The sequence below is a fragment of the Salvia splendens genome, chromosome 9, assembly GCF_004379255.2.
Source record: "Salvia splendens isolate huo1 chromosome 9, SspV2, whole genome shotgun sequence".
Lineage (NCBI taxonomy): Eukaryota > Viridiplantae > Streptophyta > Magnoliopsida > Lamiales > Lamiaceae > Salvia > Salvia splendens.
This window is the reverse complement of record NC_056040.1, coordinates 35,518,140-35,541,833: the sequence shown is the minus strand read 5'-3', so window position 1 is coordinate 35,541,833 and position 23,694 is coordinate 35,518,140. Positions and strand designations below refer to the sequence as shown.

General features: G+C 51.2%; 1 protein-coding gene across 1 annotated transcript; it reads left to right on the top strand.

Moving 5' to 3' along the window:
• The first annotated feature begins 1,774 nt into the window (after nt 1-1,774).
• LOC121749486 lies at nt 1,775-2,974 on the top strand. The gene is made up of 2 exons (XM_042144056.1): nt 1,775-2,685; nt 2,803-2,974. The coding sequence occupies exons 1-2, from the start codon at nt 1,775-1,777 to the stop codon at nt 2,972-2,974; spliced, it is 1,083 nt and encodes a 360-aa protein (XP_041999990.1).
• Nucleotides 2,975-23,694: the final 20,720 nt, after the last annotated feature.

Below are 23,694 nucleotides of genomic sequence, written 5' to 3'. Positions count from 1 at the left end.
AAGGAGTTATATGCTTTGGTTAGAGCTTCTTTGCAAACATGGCAGCATTACTTGTGGCCTAGAGAGTTTGTAATTCATACGGATCATGAATCTCTCAAGTACTTGAAAGGTCAATGTAAGCTTAGCAAGAGACATATTAAGTGGGTGGAATTCATTGAATCATTTCCCTATGTAATCAAATATAAAAAGGGAAAAGAAAACATTGTGGCTGATGCATTTCTCGGAGGTACCTTTTGATCACTACTTTGAGTTCTAAGTTGCTTGGTTTTGAGTTGGTTTTCAAAAATGGCACATTTTATTCCATGTCACAAAATTGAAGATGCATCTCATATTGCTGATTTGTTCTTTAAAGAAATTGTCCATTTGCATGGTGTTCCTAGATCAATTGTGAGTGATCGAGATGCTAAATTTGTGAGTCGGCTGATGGACAAACGGAAGTAGTTAATAGGACTTTGTGGAATAAGTTGGGAACTAAACTCTTATTTTCTACTACTTGTCATCCACAAACTAATGGACAAACTGAAGTAGTTAATAGGACTTTGTCTCAATTACTACGAACTTTAGCTAAAAAGAACTTGAAAAGCTGGGAGGAATGCTTACCTTTTGCTGAATTTGCTTATAATCGAAGTGTTCATTCTGCTACTAACTTTTCTCCATTTGAAGTTGTGTATGGTTTTAATCCATTGAATCCACTAGATTTGATTTCAATACCTATTGAAGAACGTGCAAGTCTTGATGGAAAAGCTAAGGCTGAAATGGTGAAAAGATTGCATGAAAGGGTAAGACTCAACATTGAAAAGATGACAGAACAATATGCAAAGCAAGCCAACAAGGGTCGGAAACAAGTCATCTTTGAGCCGGGAGATTGGGTTTGGTTGCATATGAGAAAGGAGAGTTTTCCTTCGAAAAGAAAGTCCAATTGCAGCCAAGAGGAGATTGACCTATCCAAGTGATTGCAAAAATCAATGATAATGCTTACAAACTAGACTTATCTGGTGAGTTTAATGTAAGTGCTACTTTCAATGTTTCTGATATATCTCCTTATGTTGGTGAATTAGATTCGAGGACGAATCCTCTTGAAGAAGAAGGGAATGATAGAGACATAACCAAGCTGATCTACAAGGACAAGAAGATGGATCCATTGATCATTTCAAGTGGGCCAATTACAAGAGATAGAGCTAAGAAGATAAAGGAGTCCATGTTGCTTTTAGTTGTTGAAATAAAAGCCCAATTACAAGACTATTCTACATTGGGCAAAGTGGTGAATATTATTCAAGTTTGTGGGCAGCCCAAGACTTGAAGTTTGGAGTCACTACATATCACATTTTGGAGGCCCAAATTGATGATACATGATGAATTTTCGTCCAAGTTGGAGCAGCCAAAATGAAGGGTCTGTTTTAGTTACATTTTATGTTAAACAAGTGACTTTAGATATCCTAGAGTTACACCAAAGGTTTAGGAGTTACTTTTCTTTTATTATGAGTCATTTTAAGTGTCTTAAGTTGTACTAATGATGTGAGACTTTCAAGAGTCCATTCTAGCCTATAAATAGGCTTGTAAGCATGTCATTTGAAGACCGTTGGTGCACGAGGGAGGATGACCATCAGATCGTCATATTCCAAGGAGGGCCTTCAAACCTTCCGGGTACGAGCCTTCCTTGTTAATCGTGTCTTACAACCTCATGTTTTGGAACGCTAGGGGAGTCGCTAATGCGCCGACCCAAAACGTCCTAAAAAGACTAATTAAGTGTTATAATGTCATGTTTCTTGCAATAATGGAGCCACTTACTAATCCCGACCCGGATCGGTACTCTAAGGCGCTGGGATTAAAATTCAAAGGATCAAATATGTCCGGCAAGATATGGGTATTTGCCGAGGAGGGAGCCAACTTCATTATTGAGGAGGATTTGGACCAAGTCCTACATGGAAGGCTAACTTCGCACCGGATGGCGAACTATATTTCCATCTCAGTGGTATATGCTAAATGCAATATATTGGAGCGACATCCCCTGTGGGATAAAATGAGGGAGATATCAACCCGGATGGAAGGAACACCGTGGCTGATTGGAGGGGACTTTAATACGATCCTTGCACACGAAGACAAGGTTGGTAGTGAAACCAATCGGCAAGCAAAGATGATTGATTTTGCCGAAGCCATTGAAGACTGTAGGCTTCTGGACCCGGGGTTTGATGGTGCGGAATTCACTTGGGCTAAAAATGGCCTGTTTGAAAGGTTGGATTGGTTGCTTGTCATTGAGGCATGGACAAATGCGTTTGAGGCAACGAGGGTGACTAATCTCCCGAGGGTATCCTCGGATCATGGTCTGATACTTGCGAGGTGTTCGATGCCGAGGCCGCCCTCGAGGGGTAGTGCCTTCCGGTTCCAATATATGTGGGTCCGGCACGACGGCTTTTTGCAGCTAGTTCAAGATATTTGGGCTCAAACGACAGGGGCGAGTGGGCTCTTAAATCTCCAAACTAAGCTTGCTAGGAGCAAAAAGGCCCTTAAGGCTGGGAACAAGGAGGTTTTTGGCAACATTCACGCCAATCTCCAAGCAATGGAGGAAGGGATCGCGCAAGCTCAAGCCTATTTTGAGGCTGACCCAACGCCGTGGAACAGGACCGAGATCAATAAAAACATTGCCGAGTACATTCTCCTACTCCGGATGGAGGAGGACTTCTGGAGGTAAAAAGCGGCACTAAGGTGGCTTGCAGATGGAGATAAGAATACCAGATTCTACCAAAGCTGGGTGAAACAGAAAAGAGTTAGACTCCGAATTCACTCTATCAATGTGGATGGCAGGGAGATTGCAGAAGAAACAGAGATACGGCACTCGGCGGTTAAGTTCTTTCGGAGCCTTCTTTGCCCGGACACCCCGGCGCTTGAGGACTCGGACCTTGACCTAATTCACCAACTCCCCCCCTCAACCGAGATAGAGGAGTTACACTACCCACCGGACCGTGAGGAGGTGTAGAAAGCGGTTTTTGACATCTCCGGGGATAGTGCACCAGGTCCGGACGGCTTCTCGGCCGTCTTCTATTAAACATGTTGGGGGATCATTGGAACGGATGTGGTGGAAGCCATCAAACAAGTTTTTCTTGGGGCATACCTTCCTCGAAGTGTCACGACCACAAACATTGTCCTTATCCCGAATAAGGCCTCGCCCGAGACATGGGCCGACTTTCGGCCCATAAGCTTATGCAATGTCCTTAACAAGGTTATCACAAAAGTACTAACCGCACGCCTTGCGCCTTTTTTGACTCAGGTTATCTCCCCTATCCAGAGTGGATTCGTGAAGGGTCAGCCCCTACACGACAACGTCCTCCTCGCCCAAGAGATGTTTCATGAATTAGCAAGGCGTTCCCCAGCACCGAATGTGGCCATCAAGATCGACATGGCCAAGGCCTATGATAGGGTGCAATGGAGTTTTTTAATCAACGTACTTCGGCGCATGGGCTATCCGGCTGCTTGGATTGACCTCATTGAAAGATGCATTAGTTTTTGTTGGTTCTCGGTCCTTATTAATGGCGCCCCAGCTGGCTTTTTCAAATCTACTCGGGGGCTCAGACAAGGAGATCCCATCTCCCCCGCACTGTTTGTGATCGCCGCAGATTACCGTTCCATGGCCCTCGACAAGCTTATTCTTGGCAATATAGAGATGACCTTCAAAGCGTCCAAGAGGTGCATGGAAATCAGCCATTCAATCAGCCAAGAGATGGGGTACCTTCGTGACAGCCGGCCGTTCCCATAGGCTTGGCCTTGCCGGCATCAAGTGTGACTGGCTTGGCCTTTTGGCTATTGTACAGGTTGAAGCTCCCTCCACATTCCCCATCTCTCCATGGGAGAATAATTGTTTTGCCTTCTTCCAATCAACCGCCGGCCGGACCAAGTTTTCCGGCGAGGATTCCGGCGGTGGTGCGTCGGAGCCGTGGTCATCCTCGCCTCCATCTTTGCCGAGATGAGGATGCATAGTACATGGTGGTGATTTTGAATTCAAAATGGCATTTTCCACAAATGCACCAACATTATCTTGCCCATGAAAAGTGGCCTTTGTCTTTTCTTCCTTTTGTGAGTCACATGCATCCACCAACTCACATGCCACCCCATCCTTCACGTGGGGCATGGTACTTGCAATGGTCAGCCGGTTGACCATCTCTTTCTCCATGCTTGATCCTCCAATATTCCATCCTGCCGGCACCGGCGACATTCCGGCCATCTCCTCACCATCGAGCCCTTCCATTCCACTCGTCGGGACGCTCCCTTCCTTGGCCATTTGGGCTAGAGAGCTCAACATATCCCCAAAAGGGGCGAGCTTGTTTTCCCACGTCCCTTTCCTTTCACCATGGCGTTCCGCAACGAGACTATCCACCATTTCAAAGACCATCTTCTTCTTAGCCTGACTAACCTCCGAACCAGATTCAAGGCCGGTTCGTTTGAGGGCTTGTCGAGCTTTCTCCGGGTGAGGCGTGCCAACCCTTTTGGTTTTAGACTGTGCAATAGAATGAAACTTCCACTCCGGCGAGGAGAGGGGCTGCATCGTGTGTTCCAAGGCATCGCCATCCCCCTCCGGCAACTCACCGCCGGACTTCACCATGTGTTGGATGCAACAATCACATTACATCTCCCTCAAAGGGGAGGGAGAGGGAGTGGACGAATTCTAGAGAGAAGGGAGAGCTTCTATCTCATGTGCTAGTTTGTAAGCATTATCATTGACTTTTGCAATCACTTGGAATGGTTCATCTCCTCTTGGCTGCAACTTGGACTTTCTTTTCGAAGGAAATCTCTCCTTTCTCATATGCAACCAAACCCAATCTCCCGGCTCAAAGATGACTTGTTTCCGACCCTTGTTGGCTTGCTTTGCATATTGTTCTGTCCTCTTTTCAATGTTGAGTCTTTTTTTTTTAACACCTTCACGGTGGAGCCTAGGTGAACAAAACCAAAATGCAAAGTACAAAATCCCTAAGGCAATTGCACCACAAGAGTAGGGAGAGGTCAAGCCATCAACAGATTCGACACCTACGTACTCTTCGGCGTCCGCTAAGCTCACGATCGGTGGGCCATACACTACTAACGGTCTTCATCTCTACATCGAATGTTGGGGGTACCCTTCTCCTCCAGTCGGACGATGGCTTGGAATAAGCGGGGAGCATTGTGGGCGGAAGGATTGTTGTTCAAGTCCCATCTTGGCAAGCAAGTCAGCCACTTTGTTACCCTCCCGGTGAAGAAAGGTGGCGCGGACGGTGTGTCTTTGCTTAAGGGAATGAAGGCGAGCCATGACTCGGTGAATGTGCGTCGGGCCCCATGTTGTGGCCAGAATTAGCCCGTGGTAGAAGGCCATGAGCTCGGCCTCAAGGGCCGATTGCGCATCAATAGGTGTTGCAAAGGCCACAATCATTTTTCCGGAGTGGTCTCGGACAATGCCTCCCCCTCCTCCTTTGTGTGTCGTGGTTAGATATGCTCCATCCGTGTTGAGCTTTATCCACGGGCAGTCCGGTGGGTGCCATTTGACCTGCATGGCGATCCCTCTCGGCCTCCTTGGGACGGCTTGACTCGGTATTTCCATTTTTAGTCTCACGCCTTTCCAATGTTTCGGTTTGATTCCCCCACTTATCATATTGTTCCGGATGAACATTTGGACTTGCCAAATAACATTGAAAGGTTTGAATTGTACCTGCTCATGACGGCTCCTATTGCGCTCCGCCCAAATGAACCAGAGGATGAGATAAGGTATGGACCTGCAGGCTTCATCGGAAGAGAGAGAAGCTCTCCCTTCTCTCTAGATTTCGTCCACTCTCCCTCCCTCCCCTTTGAGGGAGGTGAAATGTAATCTTCAGCCACGACTATGGTGAAGGCCGGCGGAGAACAGGCGGTTGAGGCTGCTACGGTTTCATCTCACACGATCCAATCACCCCGCTCGCCGGAACGGAGTCTCCCTTTCATCCCACGGCCAAAGACGAAGAGGGCCGGGACTCCTTTCCCTGAGAGAGGCCGACGTGAGCTGAAACGCACAGGCCTTGAGAATATTTCGGGGGTTAGTCGAATCAAGAAAAAAATGATCTTTGAAATGGCCGAGGAGCTACTCGCCGGGAAAAATGAAGAGGAGACAGCATCGCCGGAAGGAGAGCAGCCTTCCGATGGGTATACGATGAGAATGTTTGCTCAAATGGCGAGGTCGGGCCCCTTCGAAGCAGCTATACGGGTCACTTACTCCATCTCGACCATGAACGGTATTTTGCTGCCGGAATCTCAGACGATGACCTAGTGGACCCACCAGTCAAATCCGGTTTCCGGGAGGTAGTTGAGCCGATGAAGGAGTCGACAGCAAAGATGGAAGAAAAGAAGAAGAAGATTGCAATGGAAATGCTCAATTCCGAGGAGGTGGCCGGAATTTCGCCGGCGCCGGCGAGCCGGAGTGAGCTGGACCACCACCCAACCGGTGCAAGTACAATACATCACATGGGTCCTAGGCTAGATGATGGGGTGGCATGTGATGTGTTGGAATCATGTGACTTGAAAAAAGAGGTAGAGACAAAGACCACTTTGCATGGGGAAGAAGGTGTTGCTCGAAATGGGGAAAATGACAATTTGTACTCACAAGCAATACCATGTGCTACTTACCTCCACCTTGAGGCTGATGCACGCATGGAAGACCGTGCCCCCATGGCACAACCGCCAGAGCCGTCACCGGAAAAGCTGGCACCGCCGGAGTCTTCGCCGGAAACGCTGGCACCGCCGGCGAATGTGTGGAAGGCGGCAACGAATCATTCCAATCGCAGGGGGACCGGGGCCGTGGAGGGTTCATCGGCCCCAAATCGAAAGTCCGAGCCAATCCCCTTGGACGACGGCAAGACTAAGCCTTTGGGTACAGCCGGCTCTTTTGAAGGTACGCCATCGCTCTCCTTTTCCGATTTTGAAACGGATTTTCTCTCGGAGAAGCTAGGGCTAGCTATTGTCGGGAAGTTCTCCCATTCACTCCCGTCCACAACCCAAATTCAAAAAAGTCTTAGTGGCATGGGGCTAGTTGGAGCATTCACATGGAAATACTTGAATGCTAAGCATATTTTACTCCAATTTCAAGAGGTGGCCGATTATGCTAAGGTGCTAAATGGCCCTAATGGGAGTCCGAATTGGTATGTTGATTGCCATCCGATGAGGGTGTTCAAGTGGGCGCCGGATTTTGACACGTTCTTTGAGTCGCCAATTGTTTTTTTTTCCAATTAAACAACATTACGGTGGAGGGTTCGTGGGTCCCTCATCCCTATATGTCAAAAGGGGGTTACAGAACGTGGCCACACCCGAAAGTGGTGTGCCATAGCAAAGGCAAGAGTAGAAAGCGGTCCGACTCCACACGGCTCGGACCCCATCCTACTCCATTCAAAAGTGCAATTAAACAAAACAAAGGCTCTATGGTCTTCCATCTCCGAGTAACCGACTCTATTATCCGTCCCCATCTAGGGTTCGAATGTTTGGAACACCCATTCGGTCCAAGCGGACAAAGTCCATGAGGTCTCTTGGTGCAGAATTATGATCCAATTGTCGACCGCTATCAAGCCTCAGGCCCATTCTCGCAAGGAAATCCGCCGCCTTGTTCCCCTCCCGGTGTATGAAGGTGGCTCGGAATTTAAGTTGGCGCTTGAGCAAGATCAATTGCGCCACTGCTTGCCGAGCTAGAGCCGGCCCCCACCCTGCTCCATTGACCAGATTAATGGCTTGCTCGGCATCTGATTCGATCCAGATTGGTAAGTCAAGATCCTTTGCTAAGCGCAGCCCATAGATCATGGCCGTCAGCTCAGCCTCCAGAGCCGAGTGTGCTTCAAGGGGCGTGCTAAACGCCACCAGCATGTTGCCCGAGCTGTCCCGAATGATTCCTCCCCCCCTGCTTTGTTGGTCACTTCATTGAAGGAGCCATCCGTGTTTAGTTTAATCCAAGGGTGGTCCGGGGGGTCCCATTTGATTGCCATGGCTAGCGGCTGCGCCCTAGCTGGTTCAACTTGTTGCGGGATGTTGATTCTAAGTTTGACCCCTCGCCAATGCTTCGGCTTCAAGTTCCCATTGGCCATGGAGTTCCGGATGAACATGTGGATCTGCCATACCACATTGTGCGGATTGAACCTCGTGTCTTGGTGCCGGCTCCTATTTCTTTCCGCCCAGATGAACCACAAGATGAGGTAGGGGATGGCTCGGCTAAGGTGCTTCTTGTTCGGTTGGTGACATCTTCGCATCCAAGTTTCAATTCTCGTTGGGATTGTGTCATTGATTGAGAGGCAGGGGGTTGCCCCATCAAACCATGAATCAAACTCATTCCATACTCTGCGAGCTCCGTAACCCTGAATGAAGAGGTGTTGGAGGGACTCAATATTCGGTCAAAGAGGGTAACAATGGAACTTGGAGGCAAGTTCAATCTCCCGCCACTGAAGTTTTGTGTCGACTGGCACCCGATTGGAAAGAAGCCTCCAGATGAAGATGGCTATTGACTTAGTGAGGCCCGCCTGCCAAACATCACCCAGGCCTTGAACGATCGGGTTCCGCCCTCGGAGTGTGTCCCACGTCGATGCTACCGTGAATTCCCCGTGCTCAGAGAGGGTCCACCGCGGGATATCCTGTTCGTCTTGGAGTATCGGGGTGCTGAGGATGCGATCAATAATATGTTGTGGGATGCCGGCTTGATCGTGCAGGAGTCGGAGCTTGGGTCATCCCAAGTGCCATTTGTAATGAACTCCGAGACCCGGGTGGTTGGCCTTCCCCTATCATCAAGGATGAGGTCCCTGAGTGGGCTGAGGACCCAGATGTCATCCCAGAAGTAGATATTCCTTTGCCCCACAAGCCACCTCATGTACGGTTGCACGAGAGTCCAAGCTCTAGAGAGCCTCCTCCATGTAGGGCTACTCCTGCTCGGCGTTCTCAAGGTAAATGGTGTGGAGATGGAGCAATATTTTGCCATCATGTATTTTGCCCAAATGGAGTTTTGTTCCCGGAAGTGCCACCATAATTTTATGTTGAAAGCACGTAAAACCTCCAATGTTTTCCGAATCCCGAGACCTCCTTCCTCGGTAGGGCGACACATTTGATCCCATCCAATCTAATGGGTTCACTTTCTCTCACTCGTAGATCCCCAAAAGAATCGGGCCATTTGTTGATCAAGTTGTTTTAAGGTGCCGGCAGTGGGCTCAATGGCTTGGAAGATGTGTAAGGGGATCGCTTCAAGGGTGCTCTTAATCAGCGTGAGCCTCCCTCCAAAAGATAAGTGCCGGTGTGCCCAGCCCGAGATCCTTCTTGCAATCTTTTCACGTAGGAAGAGGAACATGTCCGTGCGCTTTACACCACGGTAGATGGGGACGCCGAGGTAGAGGAAAGGAAAGGTGCCCCTAGTGAAGCCTCCTTCCGCTTGGATCGAGGGTGCCCAATGGTCATGGATTTCAGTGATATAGAAGTTGCTCTTGGTGAGGCTGACTTGTTGGCCGGAGACATTTTCATAGTTCTCGAGACAGGCTCGGAGCCGGCGCAGGGGGGTTGCCGCCGCTTGTGTGAATATTATAATATCATCCGCATAGGCTAGGTGGCTGACCTCAATGCATTTCCGGGAGGCCTTAAACACCATATCCCTTTGTCCAAGTATAAGCTTATCCAAGGCTCGAGACAGGTAGTCCGCCGCAATTACAAACAACGCAGGGGAAATCGGATCACCTTGTCGGAGTCCCCGTGTTGATCTGAAGAATCCTGAAGGTACCCCATTGACAAGGATCGAGAACCAACACGAGCCTATGCACCTCTCCATGAGTGAGATCCATGTGTCCGAGAATCCCATTCGCCAAAGCACCTTGAAGAGGAAAGGCCATTGGATCCTATCATAGGCTTTTGCCATGTCGATCTTCACCGCTACATTAGGCGCTGGGGAGCATCTTGCAAGTTCATGGAACATCTCTTGGGCCAACAGAGCGTTATCATTGAGGAGCCGCCCTTTCACGAAACCACTTTGGTTTGGGGAGATGACCTGTGGAAGGAAAGGGGAGAGTCGAGTCGTGAGTACCTTGGTGACGATCTTGTTAAAGACGTTGCAGAGGCTTATGGGTCGGTAGTCGGTCCATGACTCGGGGCGACGCCTTCTTTGGGATGAGGACAATGGTTGTGGCCGTAATACTTCGTGGCAGGAAAGCCCCTCTAAAGAACTGGCCAATTGCTTCAACCACCTCCGGCCCCACAATAGTCCAACAGGCTTGGTAGAATGTGGCGAAGAAGCCATCGGGTCCGGGGGCGCTATCTCCGGAAATGCTGAAAACGGCGCTCCTGATCTCGTCCGCACCCGGCGCATTTGCGATGTCCGCAAAGTGCTCGGCTGAGTGTACTCGCTGGATAAGGTCAAGGTCTGGCTCGTCTAGAACCGGGTTGCTGGGCGCTAGGAGTTGTTGGTAGAAATCTACCGCTGACTTTTTTATTTCGGCCTCCTCAGCAAGCTCCTGGCCGTTGACACGAATCGAGTGGATGCGTAGGCGAACTCTTTTTTGTTTCACCCAGCTTTGATAGAACCGGGTATTTTTGTCGCCCTCCGCAAGCCATCTCAGGGCTGCCTTTTGCCGCCAAAAATCCTCTTCCATTTTCAGCAACATGATGTACTCGCCAATGTATTTATTGATCATTGTCCTATTTTCCGGTGTTGGCCTTGCTTCGAAGATGGATTGGGCCACGGCAATTCCTTCCTCCTTTTCCTTGAGGTTGGCATGGATGTTCCCAAAAACTTCTTTGTTCCACGCCTTTAGGGCTCTTTTCACTCTAGCATGTTTGATTTGAATATTTAGGAGTCCACTCGCCCCCGTACTCTCCTCCCATGCATTTTGCACTACAGCCATGAACCGGCCCGTGGTCCGAAGCAACCAGAGGGAGGTTCGTAACCCGAGTAGCTTCGAAGGCCCTAGCCCAACCCTCACTAACAAGCACTCTATCCAATCTTTCAAAGAGGCCGTTTTTGGCCCATGTGAATTCCGCCCCATCGAACCCCAGATCAAGGAGCCTAAAGTCTTCAATTGCCTCCGCGAAGTCGACCATCTCGGCTTGCCGGTTGGTGTCGCTCCCAACCCTATCTCAGTGTGATAGGATGATGTTGAAGTCGCCACCGATAATCCATGGTGATCCTTCGAGGGCCCAGCAATCTCTCTCATCTTATCCCACAGGAGGTGTCTTTCGGATCTTGTACATTTGGCATACACGGCCGAAATGGCCAGCGGCCTAGCAATGCGGTGGGACTTGAGACGCCCATGTAGGATTTGTTCCGAATCACAATCAATATCAAAAGAGGATCCCTCTTCCGCAAACAACTAGATTTTTCCGGTCATGTTCGATCCAATGTAGGACAGCCCCAGGGCCTTGGAGAACTGGTCCGGATCCGGTGTTGTGAGTGGTTCCATTATTGCAAGGAATAAAACATTATGAGACTTAATTAGCCTTTTCAAAACGTTTTCGGTTGACGCATTTGCGATTCCCCTCACGTTCCAAAACATGATATTGTAAGACATCATTAACAAGTAGGATCCGCGTACCCAAAGGAGACGAAGTCCCTCCTTGATATTCAATGAGATGTTGCTCTTTGTTCGTTGCGTGCTCCTCGGCATCGTCAAGTGGAGAGCCGTCTCCAATCCTCTCGGTCCCCACTTGCATGTCCATGGCCGAGTCGTCCGCTTCCCCACAATTGTCTACATCAAATTCTCCATTCGCCATGAGGGAGTAGTATTGGTTAGTGTTCATGTGATTCTTACTTGAGAAGAAACCACGCCCCCTAGTCATTGCTTGGCGTGCGCCCCCTCTCGCACTCCCTCGTGTAGGCGGGGACACCGATCGGCTCGCCTTGGTGTACTCCCATTCCGCATCCATATCTCCATGAATTGGTGAAGGTGGCTCGGTGGTTGGGGGTGTTGGGTTCCCTTTTCCCCCTCCCCCGCGCTTGAGGCCCACTTTGAATGTTCCGGGGCGCGAAGCATTCCCTCCTTGGGTTCCACCCATAATGTCCGGACCATCCCAAGTTGCATCCCCTTTCCTCCTCTCTATTTGAATTGTTGTTAGGACGATTCCCGGCATTGCCCTTATTCTTCCCTTGGCGGTTCCCTTCATTGGAGTTAGGATTGTGCCTCACCGCATCTTGGATGCCCTTCATACCGTGGCCTTCGGGGTTTGCCTTCTTTGGCGGGTTGATATTGTAGTTTCGTTTCGGCGGCCTTTCCTTTTTGCCCATCGCATAGCACACATCACTTGCATGGCCAACATATTTACACTCTCAGCAATAGGATGGGATCTTATCCCACCGGACTTGTTGCACCAACTCGCGGCCGCACAAGTCAAGGATTATCTCTTCAGGGGGCGGTTTGGTGATGTCAATCTCAATACAAATGCGGGCAAAGGAGAGTCTCGTCTTGGTAGCCGTGGCCCGATCAACTTGGATTGGATTGCCGAGGAGCTTGCCGATGGCGAAAAGAGCGGATTGATCAAACAGGTGAATTGGGAGTCCGATTAAATTACACCAAATTGCTGCTATCGGGGACTCACAATATGCATCGAAATCTGGGGACCATTTGAAGACCCTCATTGGGTGGCGATCAATGAGCCAAACGGGTGTTCCCTTTGGGCCTCCGAGAAGCCGGGCATAATCCGCCAAATCCTCGCATTGGATAAGGATATGTTTAGCATTAATGTATTTCCAATTGAAGCCACATCGGAATTTAATGTTATCTAGAGTTTTTTGAATTTGATGGCCCGTAGGAATAGAATGTGAAAACTTACCCACAATGGCGTGCCCCATGCTATCAGCAAGCTTTTGTGTTTCAGCCCTGGAGAAGTAGATGGCCGGAACTCCATTGGACATGGAGATAAAACCAATGTTTTGGATCTGTTCCGGCACGAAGACTTGAGGACCATTGGGTTCGGGAGAACCCTTAAGTAACTCCGCCATCGATTTCGGCCTACTAGAGGTACCCGAGGGAACTTCGGCAACCCCTTCTCGGCTAGCGACCATCGGCCCTCGTGTCGCGGCCTCGTGGGATAGGTCACTCATGGCCATCGGCTGGTCCTGGATAGCCGTGACGGAACTAGTCGGAGCTTCGCCCACCATCGGGTTGGTAGGTGGTGTCGGGGTGGCCGTATGACCCTCGGCCCCAACCTTGGTGGCCGCACCCCTGTGAGCTTCCCTTCCGGCCAGGTTCACATTCGCCTCCGCACGCTGTGCCAGGCCAGGCGGCTCCGGCCTCGACCAAGCCACAAAATCCGTCGACTTTGTCGCGCCAGCCTAGAACGTGTCTCGAAGTTTTAAGGTCCGTTCTCTCGCTAGAGGGGGAAACTCTTCAAAGGAGGGGATGAAAGGCCCCGTAGGTGCAAGCAAGGCTTGGTCGGACTCCGGAAGGGAAGAGTAGTGAGACACATCGACCATGTGCGCATCCTCCGGCTGGCCGGCGTCGAGAAGTGGTTGGGCGGTCATGGTGTCTAGCTTGTCCGCCAAATCAAGGCTGCGAGGTGTAGGAGATGGGTAGTTTTTGGCTGCATTAGCCCTCCAACGGCTAGGACATCACGTGACATTCCAAGTGGGCAACGGCCGGTAGTTTTTGCCAAGCCACTTTCGAAAAGAGTTTTTGTTCCCACTTCCAATTCGGGTAACTTGACTTCCACTACTTCCAATGAGTCTTTTGCTTTTGCTGCCGCATGTACTTTAGGTTTGTCATGATCCGGAGGCGTCACGTCCTCCTCTCCGACGGCATGGTCGTCGCCGGCGGCCGCACCGGCAACCTGGTCGGAATTTTGATTTTTGGATGCCATGGTCGATAGGACCGCATTGGCAATGGCCAATTGGCATTCCTTGGTGCCCGAAGCACTTTCTACTTCATCCCGCCGGCCGTTGTCCCCTTGATCACTCGGCGGGCTCCCCGGAAAGATGGTCCCTTTGCACTTAGGGCTCCCGGGTGGGGACGAGTATTCCGACCCGAACTCGAGCCTCTTCCAAGGTTGTTTGTCCTCCAGAAGGGGTGAAAGAACAAACCTTTTCCGACCATTTCCTTTAGTTGGAGAAGCCGGCGTACTTTTCCTCATTTTGAGTTTTGTGGCTTTTTGCTTTCCTCTTCTTGCTCGGAGGATTAGGGATGGGGTCCTCGGCCGACCGAAAGACCATGCGCTGGTCCGAGATGGTGCGAAGTTCCTCGGGCCCCGGCGACGTGTCCGGCGGATGGTCCGGCATGGCCGAGCGTGTACCAAGTCACCAGCGTGGTCGGGGGGAAGCGAAGGTGACGGTGTAAGATCCGACACAAAGGCGGAGGCCGGCAGCGTTTAGGGTCGTGAGGGTTGAAAGAAGGCCGTGGGTTGTGGTCGGAGTGGAGGGGAGGGAAGCGAGGGTGAAGACCTTGAGTTGAAGAGGGCGGCGGTGGTTGGGAACGGTGTTACAAGGCGGGACAATAGGGAGTTGTGTTTAGAGAGCCTTTGAGTCGCCAATTGTTGCCGTGTGGTGTAACATATTAGGTATACCGGCTCATCTCTATGAGGAATCGGCCCTCTTGGCAATCGGTAAGCTCCTTGGCAAGCCACTACAAGCCGACGATCATGCCACAATTCATCAAAGCCGACTCTCCTTCGCAAGGATTTGCGTAGAGATTGACATCTCTACTCCCCCGACGGAAGAGATCATCCTTAATATCCGAGGCAAAAACTCGAGGTACAATGTGGCATGGGACCGTATTCCATTGTTTTGTGATAATTGTAAACATGTTGGGCATGAGAAAGAGGATTGCCATGCAGCGGGAAGGAAGTCTTGGGGTAGAGACAAGGGTCGCCGAGCATCATACAAGGAGAACCTTTCAAGCTATGCCGCCAAGATCATCCACCGTGAGTGGCGCCCAAAGGCGAATGGCACTCCATCGTCCATTGGACAGTTGGAGAAGTCCAAAGAATGTAACAACCACGCGGAGTACATCGAGGGTACATTGAGTGCGGGATCGTCGAAGTCAAGAGTGGCTAGTAGGAGTCACCCAAATGTGGATGAGGATGGCTTCCAATTGGTGTCGAGGAGGAGGAAAGGAAAAGTGCATGAGGAGCTCATAATAAGTGAAAAGTAACTCCTAAACTAATCCACGCCAACCTCCAAGCAATGGAGAGAAGCTCCTCCTTCTCTCTAAAATACTCCACCCTATTGTACCACCTTTGACCTCCGCCGCCAATCTCCCACCACCACCTCGCCACCCGACGACATTCGCCGACCCCAGCCACCACTCCCTCGTCCATCGGTTCATCACCTTTCATCATCCTCCTTGGTGGTTACCACCCTGCCGTCCTCCTCCCAATCCCACTCCGCTTGTCACCCCCGGCCCATCCCCGACGAAAGCGACTTCATCGTCGGACTTGGCTCGCGGCTCCCGTCAATCGCTACTCCACGTCTCGGCCACACCTTGCCGAAGCCCTCTCGGCTGGCCGAAACAATGGGGCAGCCGCCGGACCCCGACGAAAAGAGAGACACTCCGGCCATTAATCCGGTTCATTTGCCTGACATTGGTTCTGGGGATGAGGGAGCTCGGGTCCTCTCCGATCAGCAAATGGTCTTCCGAGCTGGCGACGCCGCTTCCCTTCAACGTCCGACCAAATCCATGGAACTAAAAATTGCTAAAGCAAAGCTCAAAGCCCGGAAAAGTACGCCGGCGCCTCCTACTAAAGGCAATGGTCGTAAGAGATTTGTCCCGTCTCCGATGCCCGAGGACAAGCAACTAAGGAAGAAGATAGACTTCGGTGAGGAGGAAGGACCTTCGGCCGGTAGTTCCAAATGCAAAGGATCCCTGTTCCCGGCGACTCCGTCCCTCGACTTGGGGGTCTCTTTCAGGTTGGAGGACCCCGACTTGCCTCATAAGAAGGAAGAGGAAGTGGAGCATTGGAATGAATGTGAAGAAGAGTTCGATGCCCCCAACGGTAGAACCGTGCCGGAAGGAGGCGGCTCGCCGGAAACTGCTGCTCCCGCCGTCGAGCTTATGACCGTTTCCGGTGAAGTCCCCTCCCTCCACAATCCCCAGCCAAGACTTGCTAGGTCACGTGAAGCACAAGCTGCCCCATGTGCTGTCCTTGCCCCATTGGAAAGTGGAAAAGCAAACCTACCTAATCTGGAGGCTGGGACAAAAGTTGACTTTGAAAGCACTAATCCACCCTTCCTACCTAAGCCATCAGGTACAAAAGCAAACTTGCCTAAAATGATAGCAAGTACAAAAGCCCCCCTTGAAAGTGCCCCCCCCCCCTTTCCCCTCTAACATGGCACGAGTTGCATCGTTTGGATCCCCACCAAGGAACCCAAAACTAGATGAGATCCTTCATCTTGCAGCGTTGGACTCGGTGGAAACGCTCGATGCAGCGGCGGCGCAGCCTCTTCGTGCCGGAAACCTACCGACGGCCAGTCACAAACCACCGGAGTTCCCCCAAAACTCTTCGGGATCCATGCAAAGTGTCACACACACACCTTGGAATGGGAGTGGGGCATCTCTTGAGGACTTCCCCCCTCTCGAACGAGGACGAACTAGCAAGATCCGAGCTACGTTTGAGGCCAGCCCGGAACATTATTGTGTGGAGCTCGGCCAGCCGCGACCTAAGGCGAACCCTAACGCCAACCGAGAAAAGCTTATTATCGAGACAACGAACAAGGCCACGCCTAGTGCCGAGATGGGCGTATTGACAAGAGAAACACCAACACCCAACGATACGCCAATGGATGATGCCGAGAAGATCCACACCGAGAATGAAGAGGCCGAGAAGGTCCACACCGAGAAAGGAAAAGCCGAACTGCCGAGAATGGAAAAGCCGAGAAGGGTACACAACGACAACGATGGTGCCGAGAAGATCCACACCGAGAATGGAAAAGCCGAACACAACAACCCGAAGAGAAAAGGAAATACACCTAAGCCCTCGGCGAATGCCGCAACACAAGGGCCAAATGAAGTTACTCAACATGGGGGGGTAGAAGCTACCCCGGGGACCTCGGCGTGGCCGAAATCGATGGCGGACTTGCTTAAGGGTACTCCGTCGGGCTCGGCGAGTAACACGCTACATGGCGGGGGTGAAGGCACCTCAAGCCACCCCGGCCGGCCGAAAACGATGGCGGACATGCTTAAAGGCTCGACTGACCCTAACGGCCCTCAAGCCTTTGAGCCGGATAAGCTTCAGAACATTGGATTTGCTTCAGTGTCCGACGGCATCCCGGCCATCTACTTCTCCGGAGCGGAAACTCAAAAGCTTGCTGAGAGCATGGGACACGCCATTGTGGGTAAGTTCTCTCACTCTATCCCTACCGGACTGCAAATCCAAAAGACTCTCGATAATATTAAACTCCGGTGTGGATTCAGTTGGAAGTACATTAATGCTAAACATATTCTCATTCAATGCGAGGACTTGGCGGACTATGCCCGAATCCTTGGAGGCCCAAGGGGTACGCCCGTATGGCTCATTGACCGTCACCCGATGAGGGTCTTCAAATGGTCCCCGGACTTTGATGCATACTGCGAGTCCCCCATTGCGGCAATTTGGTGCAACCTAATTGGCCTCCCCATTCATCTTTTCGACCAATCCGCCTTATTCGCCATCGGCAAGCTTCTCGGCACTCCAATACAGATTGATCGAGCCACGGCAAACAAGACTCGGCTTTCATTTGCCCGAATTTGCGTCGAGATAGACATCACAAAACCGCCTACCGAAGAGATAATCCTTGACCTTGGTGGGCGAGAAACAGTGCAGCGGGTCCGATGGGACAAGATACCATCATATTGTCAAGAATGTAAACACGTCGGCCATGCAAGTGAGGTGTGCTATGCGACGGGCAAGAAGGAACGGCCGCCAAAGAGAAACTACCACAACGGCCCGCCTAAACAGTCACAACCCGAGAGACAAACCGAGAAGGGGAAGCAAGATACGGGGAAGAATGCCCCCAGCTCCAATGAATGGAAACGTTATGGGAAGAAGCAAGGCAAGGCCGGTGATCGACCAAACAATAACAAAACAAATGGGGAGGATATCGGTGGTACTTCCTGGGAGGGACCGAACTCGAAAATGCCGGGCTCAAGACCGGACTCTAATATGCCGGACTCTGCTTTGGGGAGCGTACCGAGCTCCGGAACTCAAAATGCCGGGCTCAAGGCCGGGACCGAGGTTGGGAAGTCCCCACCGAACCGGGGGAACCCATTGCATCCCACCTCCGAACCACCATCACCACGTGGGAACATGGACGTGGAGTGGGGCTCCCCTAATGCGAGGCGCTCGGTCTCACCAGCTCGTCGAGGGAATTCGAGAGGAGGCGCGCGCCATGCCCTGACAAGGGGGCGTGGGTTCTTCTCGGCAAAGAACCACATGAGTACTAACCAATATTACTCTCTCATGGCGAACGGAGAATTTGATGTTGAGAATTGTGGGGATGCGGACGAAGACCCCATGGAGTTGCACATGGGGGTCGAGAGGTTAGGAGGCAACAGTTCGGCCGACGATGCCGAGGAGGTCGCCCCGAACAAAGAGCAACACCGCACTGACTACCAAGGAGGGCCTTCAGCCTCTTTGGGTACGCACCCTTCCTGTTAATGATGTCGTACAATTTCATGTTTTGGAACGTGAGGGGGATTGCGAATGCGCCCACTCAAAACGTTCTAAAAAGACTTATTGATTGTCATAATGTTTTATTTCTTGCAATAATGGAACCGCTCACACACCCGGACCCGGACCGATTCTCTAAGGCCTTGGGGCTGCCCTTCATTGGTTCGAACACGAACGGGAAGATTTGGATGTTCGCGGAAGAGGGGTCCACTTTTGATATTGAGAATGACTCGGAACAAATCCTTCACGGTTACCTCAAGTCCCACCGCCTTGCTAGGCCGGTGGCCATTTCAGCCGTGTACGCCAAATGTACAAGGGCTGAACGACATCAATTATGGGACAAGATGAGAGAGATTGCCGGGCCTCTCGAGGGAACACCTTGGATCATCGGTGGCGATTTCAACACCATTCTATCACACCAAGACAGAGTCGGAAGTGATACTAACCGGCAAGCCGAGATGGTTGATTTTGCGGAGGCAACGGAAGACTGTAGGCTGCTTGATCCTGGTTTTGATGGAGCGGCATTCACTTGGGCCAAGAATGGCCTCTTTGAAAGGTTGGATAGAGTGCTTGTCAGTGAGGATTGGACTAAGACCTTCGAGGCTACTCGGGTTACGAATCTCCCCCGGGTTGCCTCGGACCATGGACCAATTCTTGTCAGGTGCACGAAGATGAACACATCCGCTGGAGCCAAGGCATTCAGGTTCCAGAACATGTGGATCCGACATGAAGGATTCATGGCCGTAGTGCAAAAAGCATGGGAGGAACCCACGGGGGCGGGTGGAATCCTAAATATTCAAATCAAGCAGGCCAGAGTTAAAAAGGCCCTTAAGGAGTGGAACAAAGAGGTCTTTGGGAACATCCATGCTAATCTAAAGGAAAAGGAGGAAGAAATTGCTCTGGCCCAATCTAGTTTCGAGGCAAGGCCGACTCCGGAGCACAGGACAGCGATCAACAAACACATTGCCGAGTACATCCTTTTGCTGAGAATGGAAGAAGATTTTTGGCGACAGAAGGCAGCTTTGAGGTGGCTTGCCGAGGGAGACAAAAATACCCGGTTCTATCAAAGCTGGGTGAAACAAAAGAGGGTCCGTCTCCGCATCCATTCAATTCGTGTCAATGGGCAGGAGCTCACCGAGGAAGCCGAGATTAAAAAGTCCGCAGTGGAGTTCTTCCAACAACTCCTTGCCCCCAACAATCCGACACTTGAAGACCCAGACCTCGACCTAATCCAGCAGGTCCACTCAGCCGAGCAGTTCGTTGACATCGCAGATGCTCCAAGTGCGGACGAGGTCAGGAGTGCCACCTTTTGCATTTCCGGAGATAGTGCACCCGGACCTGATGGCTTCTCGGCCACCTTCTATCAAGCCTGCTGGTCCATTGTGGGGCCGGAGGTAGTGGAAGCAATCAGACAGTTCTTCAGAGGGGCCTTCCTGCCAAGGAGCATCACGGCCACAAGCATTGTCCTTATCCCAAAGAAGGCATCGCCGGAGTCATGGACCGACTACCGACCCATCAGTCTCTGCAATGTTTTAAACAAGATCATTACCAAGGTACTCACCTCTCGACTCTCTCCTTTCCTCCCACAGGTCATCTCCCCAAACCAAAGTGGTTTTGTCAAAGGTCGGCTCCTTAACGACAACGCACTTCTGGCTCAAGAAATGTTCCATGAGCTTGCTAGATGCTCCCCAGCGCCTAATGTGGCAGTAAAGATTGACATGGCTAAAGCCTATGATAGGGTCCAATGGCCCTTCCTCTTCAAAGTTTTACGCCGTATGGGATTCCCGGATTCATGGATTTCACTTATGGAGAGGTGTATTGGGTATTGCTGGTTCTCGGTCCTTGTTAACGGGGCACCCGCGGGCTTCTTTAGATCAACTCGTGGACTTCGGCAAGGAGATCCGATCTCCCCCGCTCTGTTCGTGATCGCTGCGGAATACCTGTCCCGAGCATTAGATAAGCTCATCCTCGGCCAAAAGGACATGACGTACAAAGCCTCCCGGAGATGTATGGAGATCAGCCATCTAGCCTATGCGGACGACATTATCATCTTCACCCAAGCGGCGGCAAATCCTATGCGCCGGCTAAGAGCTTGTCTTGAAAAGTATGAAAGAGTCTCCGGCCAACAAGTCAGCCTTGCTAAGAGTAATTTCTATATTGCCGAGGCCCATGGGCATTGGGCAAACTCGATCCAGGCGGAAGGGGGCTTCACTAGAGGGGTTTTCCCCTTCCTCTACCTCGGAGTACCTATCTATCGTGGTGTCAAACGCACGGACATGTTCCTCTTCCTACGAGAAAAGATTGCAAGAAGGATCTCAGGATGGGCACACCGTCACCTATCCTTTGGAGGAAGGCTTACGTTGATTAAGAGCACCCTTGAAGCGATCCCCTTACACATCTTCCAAGCCGTCGAGCCCACGGCCGGTACCCTTAAGCAACTTGATCAACAAATGGCCCGATTCTTTTGGGGGTCTACGAATGAGAAGAAGCGGACCCATTGGATTGGTTGGGAACAAATGTGTCGGCCCACTGATGAAGGAGGCCTTGGGATCCGGAAAACTATGGAGGTCCTCCGCGCCTTCAATATCAAACTTTGGTGGCGCTTTCGGGAGCAAAACTCCCTTTGGGCAAGATACATGATGGCAAAATATTGCACCAACTCCACACCGCTCACCTTGAGACTGCCGAGCAGGAGTAGCCCTACGTGGAGAAGGCTCTCAAGAGCATGGCCCCTCGCACAACCGCACATGAGATGGCTAGTGGGACATGGGGACATCTACTTCTGGGATGACATTTGGCTTGGCAATAGCCCTCTGAGGGAATTTAGTCTTGATGATAGGGGAAGACCAACCACCCGGGTTTCGGAGTTCATTACTAATGGGGGCTGGGATGTGCCCAAGCTTCAGCTTCTTCACAATCAGGCCGGCCTCCCTCAGCATGTTATCGATGGCATCATTAATACACCGATCCTCCATGATGAACAGGATATCCTGAGGTGGAACCTCTCTAAACATGGGGAATTCACGGTGGCTTCGACATGGGACACACTTCGAGGGCGAAACCCGATCATCCAAGGTTTGGGGGACGTTTGGAAGGCAGGCCTCACCAACTCAATAGCCATCTTTATCTGGAGGCTTCTCTCCAATCGGGTGCCGGTTGACACGAAGCTTCAGTGGCGGGAGATTGAGCTAGCCTCTAAGTGCCAATGCTGCCCCCACCGACCGAATACCGAGTCCCTCCAACACCTCTTCATCCAGGGACATGGAGCTCGCAGAGTATGGAGTGAGTTTGACGGTTGGTTCACAGGCCCGTTCCCCCGCATCCATATCAATGATACAATCCCTACGAGAATCGAAGTGTGGGCGCGAAGGTACCAACAGCCGAACAAGAAACATCTTAGCCGAGCCACTCCATACCTCATTCTGTGGTTTATCTGGTCGGAGAGAAACAGGAGTCGCCACCAAGGCACACAGTTTAAACCACAAAACGTGGTATGGCAGGTCCACATGTTCATTCGGAATGCTATGTCCAATGGAAGCTTGAAGCCGAAACATTGGAAGGGAGTTAAACTTGGAATCAACATTCCTCAAGCGGCGGCAATCAGGGCGCTACCCCTAGCCATGGCAATCAAATGGAACCCCCCGGACCAGCCGTGGATAAAGCTCAACACAGATGGCTCCTACAATGAAGCGAACGGTAGAACAGGGGCTGGAGGGATTATTCGAGACCACTTGGGTAAGATGCTCGTCGCCTTCAGCACACCCCTAGAAGCACACTCGGCGTTAGAGGCGGAGCTGTTGGCCATGCTCCACGGGCTAAATATAGCCAAAGAACTCGCCCTACCAATCTGGATTGAGTCCGATGCAGAGCAAGCAATCAAATTGGTCAATGGGACTGGATGGGGGCCGGCACTCGCCCGGCAAGCGGTGGCGCAACTAACCCTTCATAAACGCCAACTCAAATTCCGAGCCACCTTCATACACAGGGAGGGGAACAAAGCGGCGGATTTCCTTGCGAAAATGGGGCTAGTCCAAGACAGTGGTCTACGAATGCACTACAACTCAGCACCGAGAGAACTGTTGGACTTGGTTAGATTGGACGAGATGGGAGTGTCGCACATCCGATACCTTGACGGGAACGGGCATTAAAGTTGATAATGAGACGATGGGAGACAATAGTGACTAGCTTTTTGGTTAATTGTATTTTGGAAAAGAGTATGATGAGGTCCGAACCTTGTGGGATTGGACCGCATACTACTCTTGATTTGTTACGGCACACCACTTTTGGGTGTGGCCACGCCTTGTAATTACCGCCTTTGGAATTATAGGGATGAGGGACCCACGAACCCTCCGCCTTTGGAAGTGCATGAGGGCATATGCACACCAAGGCTCCACACGTGGATGATTGGCATTTGAAGGAGAATGTTGCTACGGTGACATTTGGGAGTGTCCCATCGGGTGCGAATGACGCGAGCTTTAGCTCCATGAGTGTCGCATGTGGGCGCCCCAACCGGGAGATAGAGGGCCACATCGAGGACCTTGATCTAGGAGGGCATGTTCCTAGCGGAGGTATCCCTATTGCGGGCCTTAGCTAGGTGATGGACAGAAGTGTTGGGGATACAAAGGTTGTATCAAATGTTAATTGGATTTTGAGAGTATATCGATGACCACCTCTAGTTGTTAGGGAGGCCCTCGTTGTACTCTAATTTGTCATGCCTTGGCGAGTCGTCACTTTTGGGCGACTCGGTGTATGTTTGTTTGTAACCAATGGTTTTGGTAATGCACAGGTGTGGGTCCGCCTCAACCCTCCGCCCTTTGGGGTGTGTTTGAATAATAAAAAAAAAAGGTATGGACCTGCAGAGGTGTTTTGTGTCTTGAAGATGGGTCCTCCGTGACCAGACTTCTAGCCTCTCCGGAATGGTGTCATTAATTCGTATGGAAGAAGCCGAACCCTCGAACCATTCATCAAACTCGCCCCATACTCTAGAGGCTCCCCACCCTTGAATAAAAAGGAGTTGGAGCGACTCCGTGTGTGGACTGTGGGGGCAGCATTGACACTTTGACGCCATTTCGATGTTCCTCCATTGTAGCTTAGAATCCACCGGGATTTGGTTCGACAACATTC

Excerpts from the sequence above, each read along its gene's own strand:
- LOC121749486 (XM_042144056.1), top strand. The coding sequence starts at position 1,775 with ATGGAGCCACTTACTAATCCCGACCCGGATCGGTACTCTAAGGCGCTG. Across the intron at positions 2,686-2,802 it reads ATGGAGGAGGACTTCTGGAG|GGAGATTGCAGAAGAAACAG; the intron begins GTAAAAAGCGGC and ends TGTGGATGGCAG.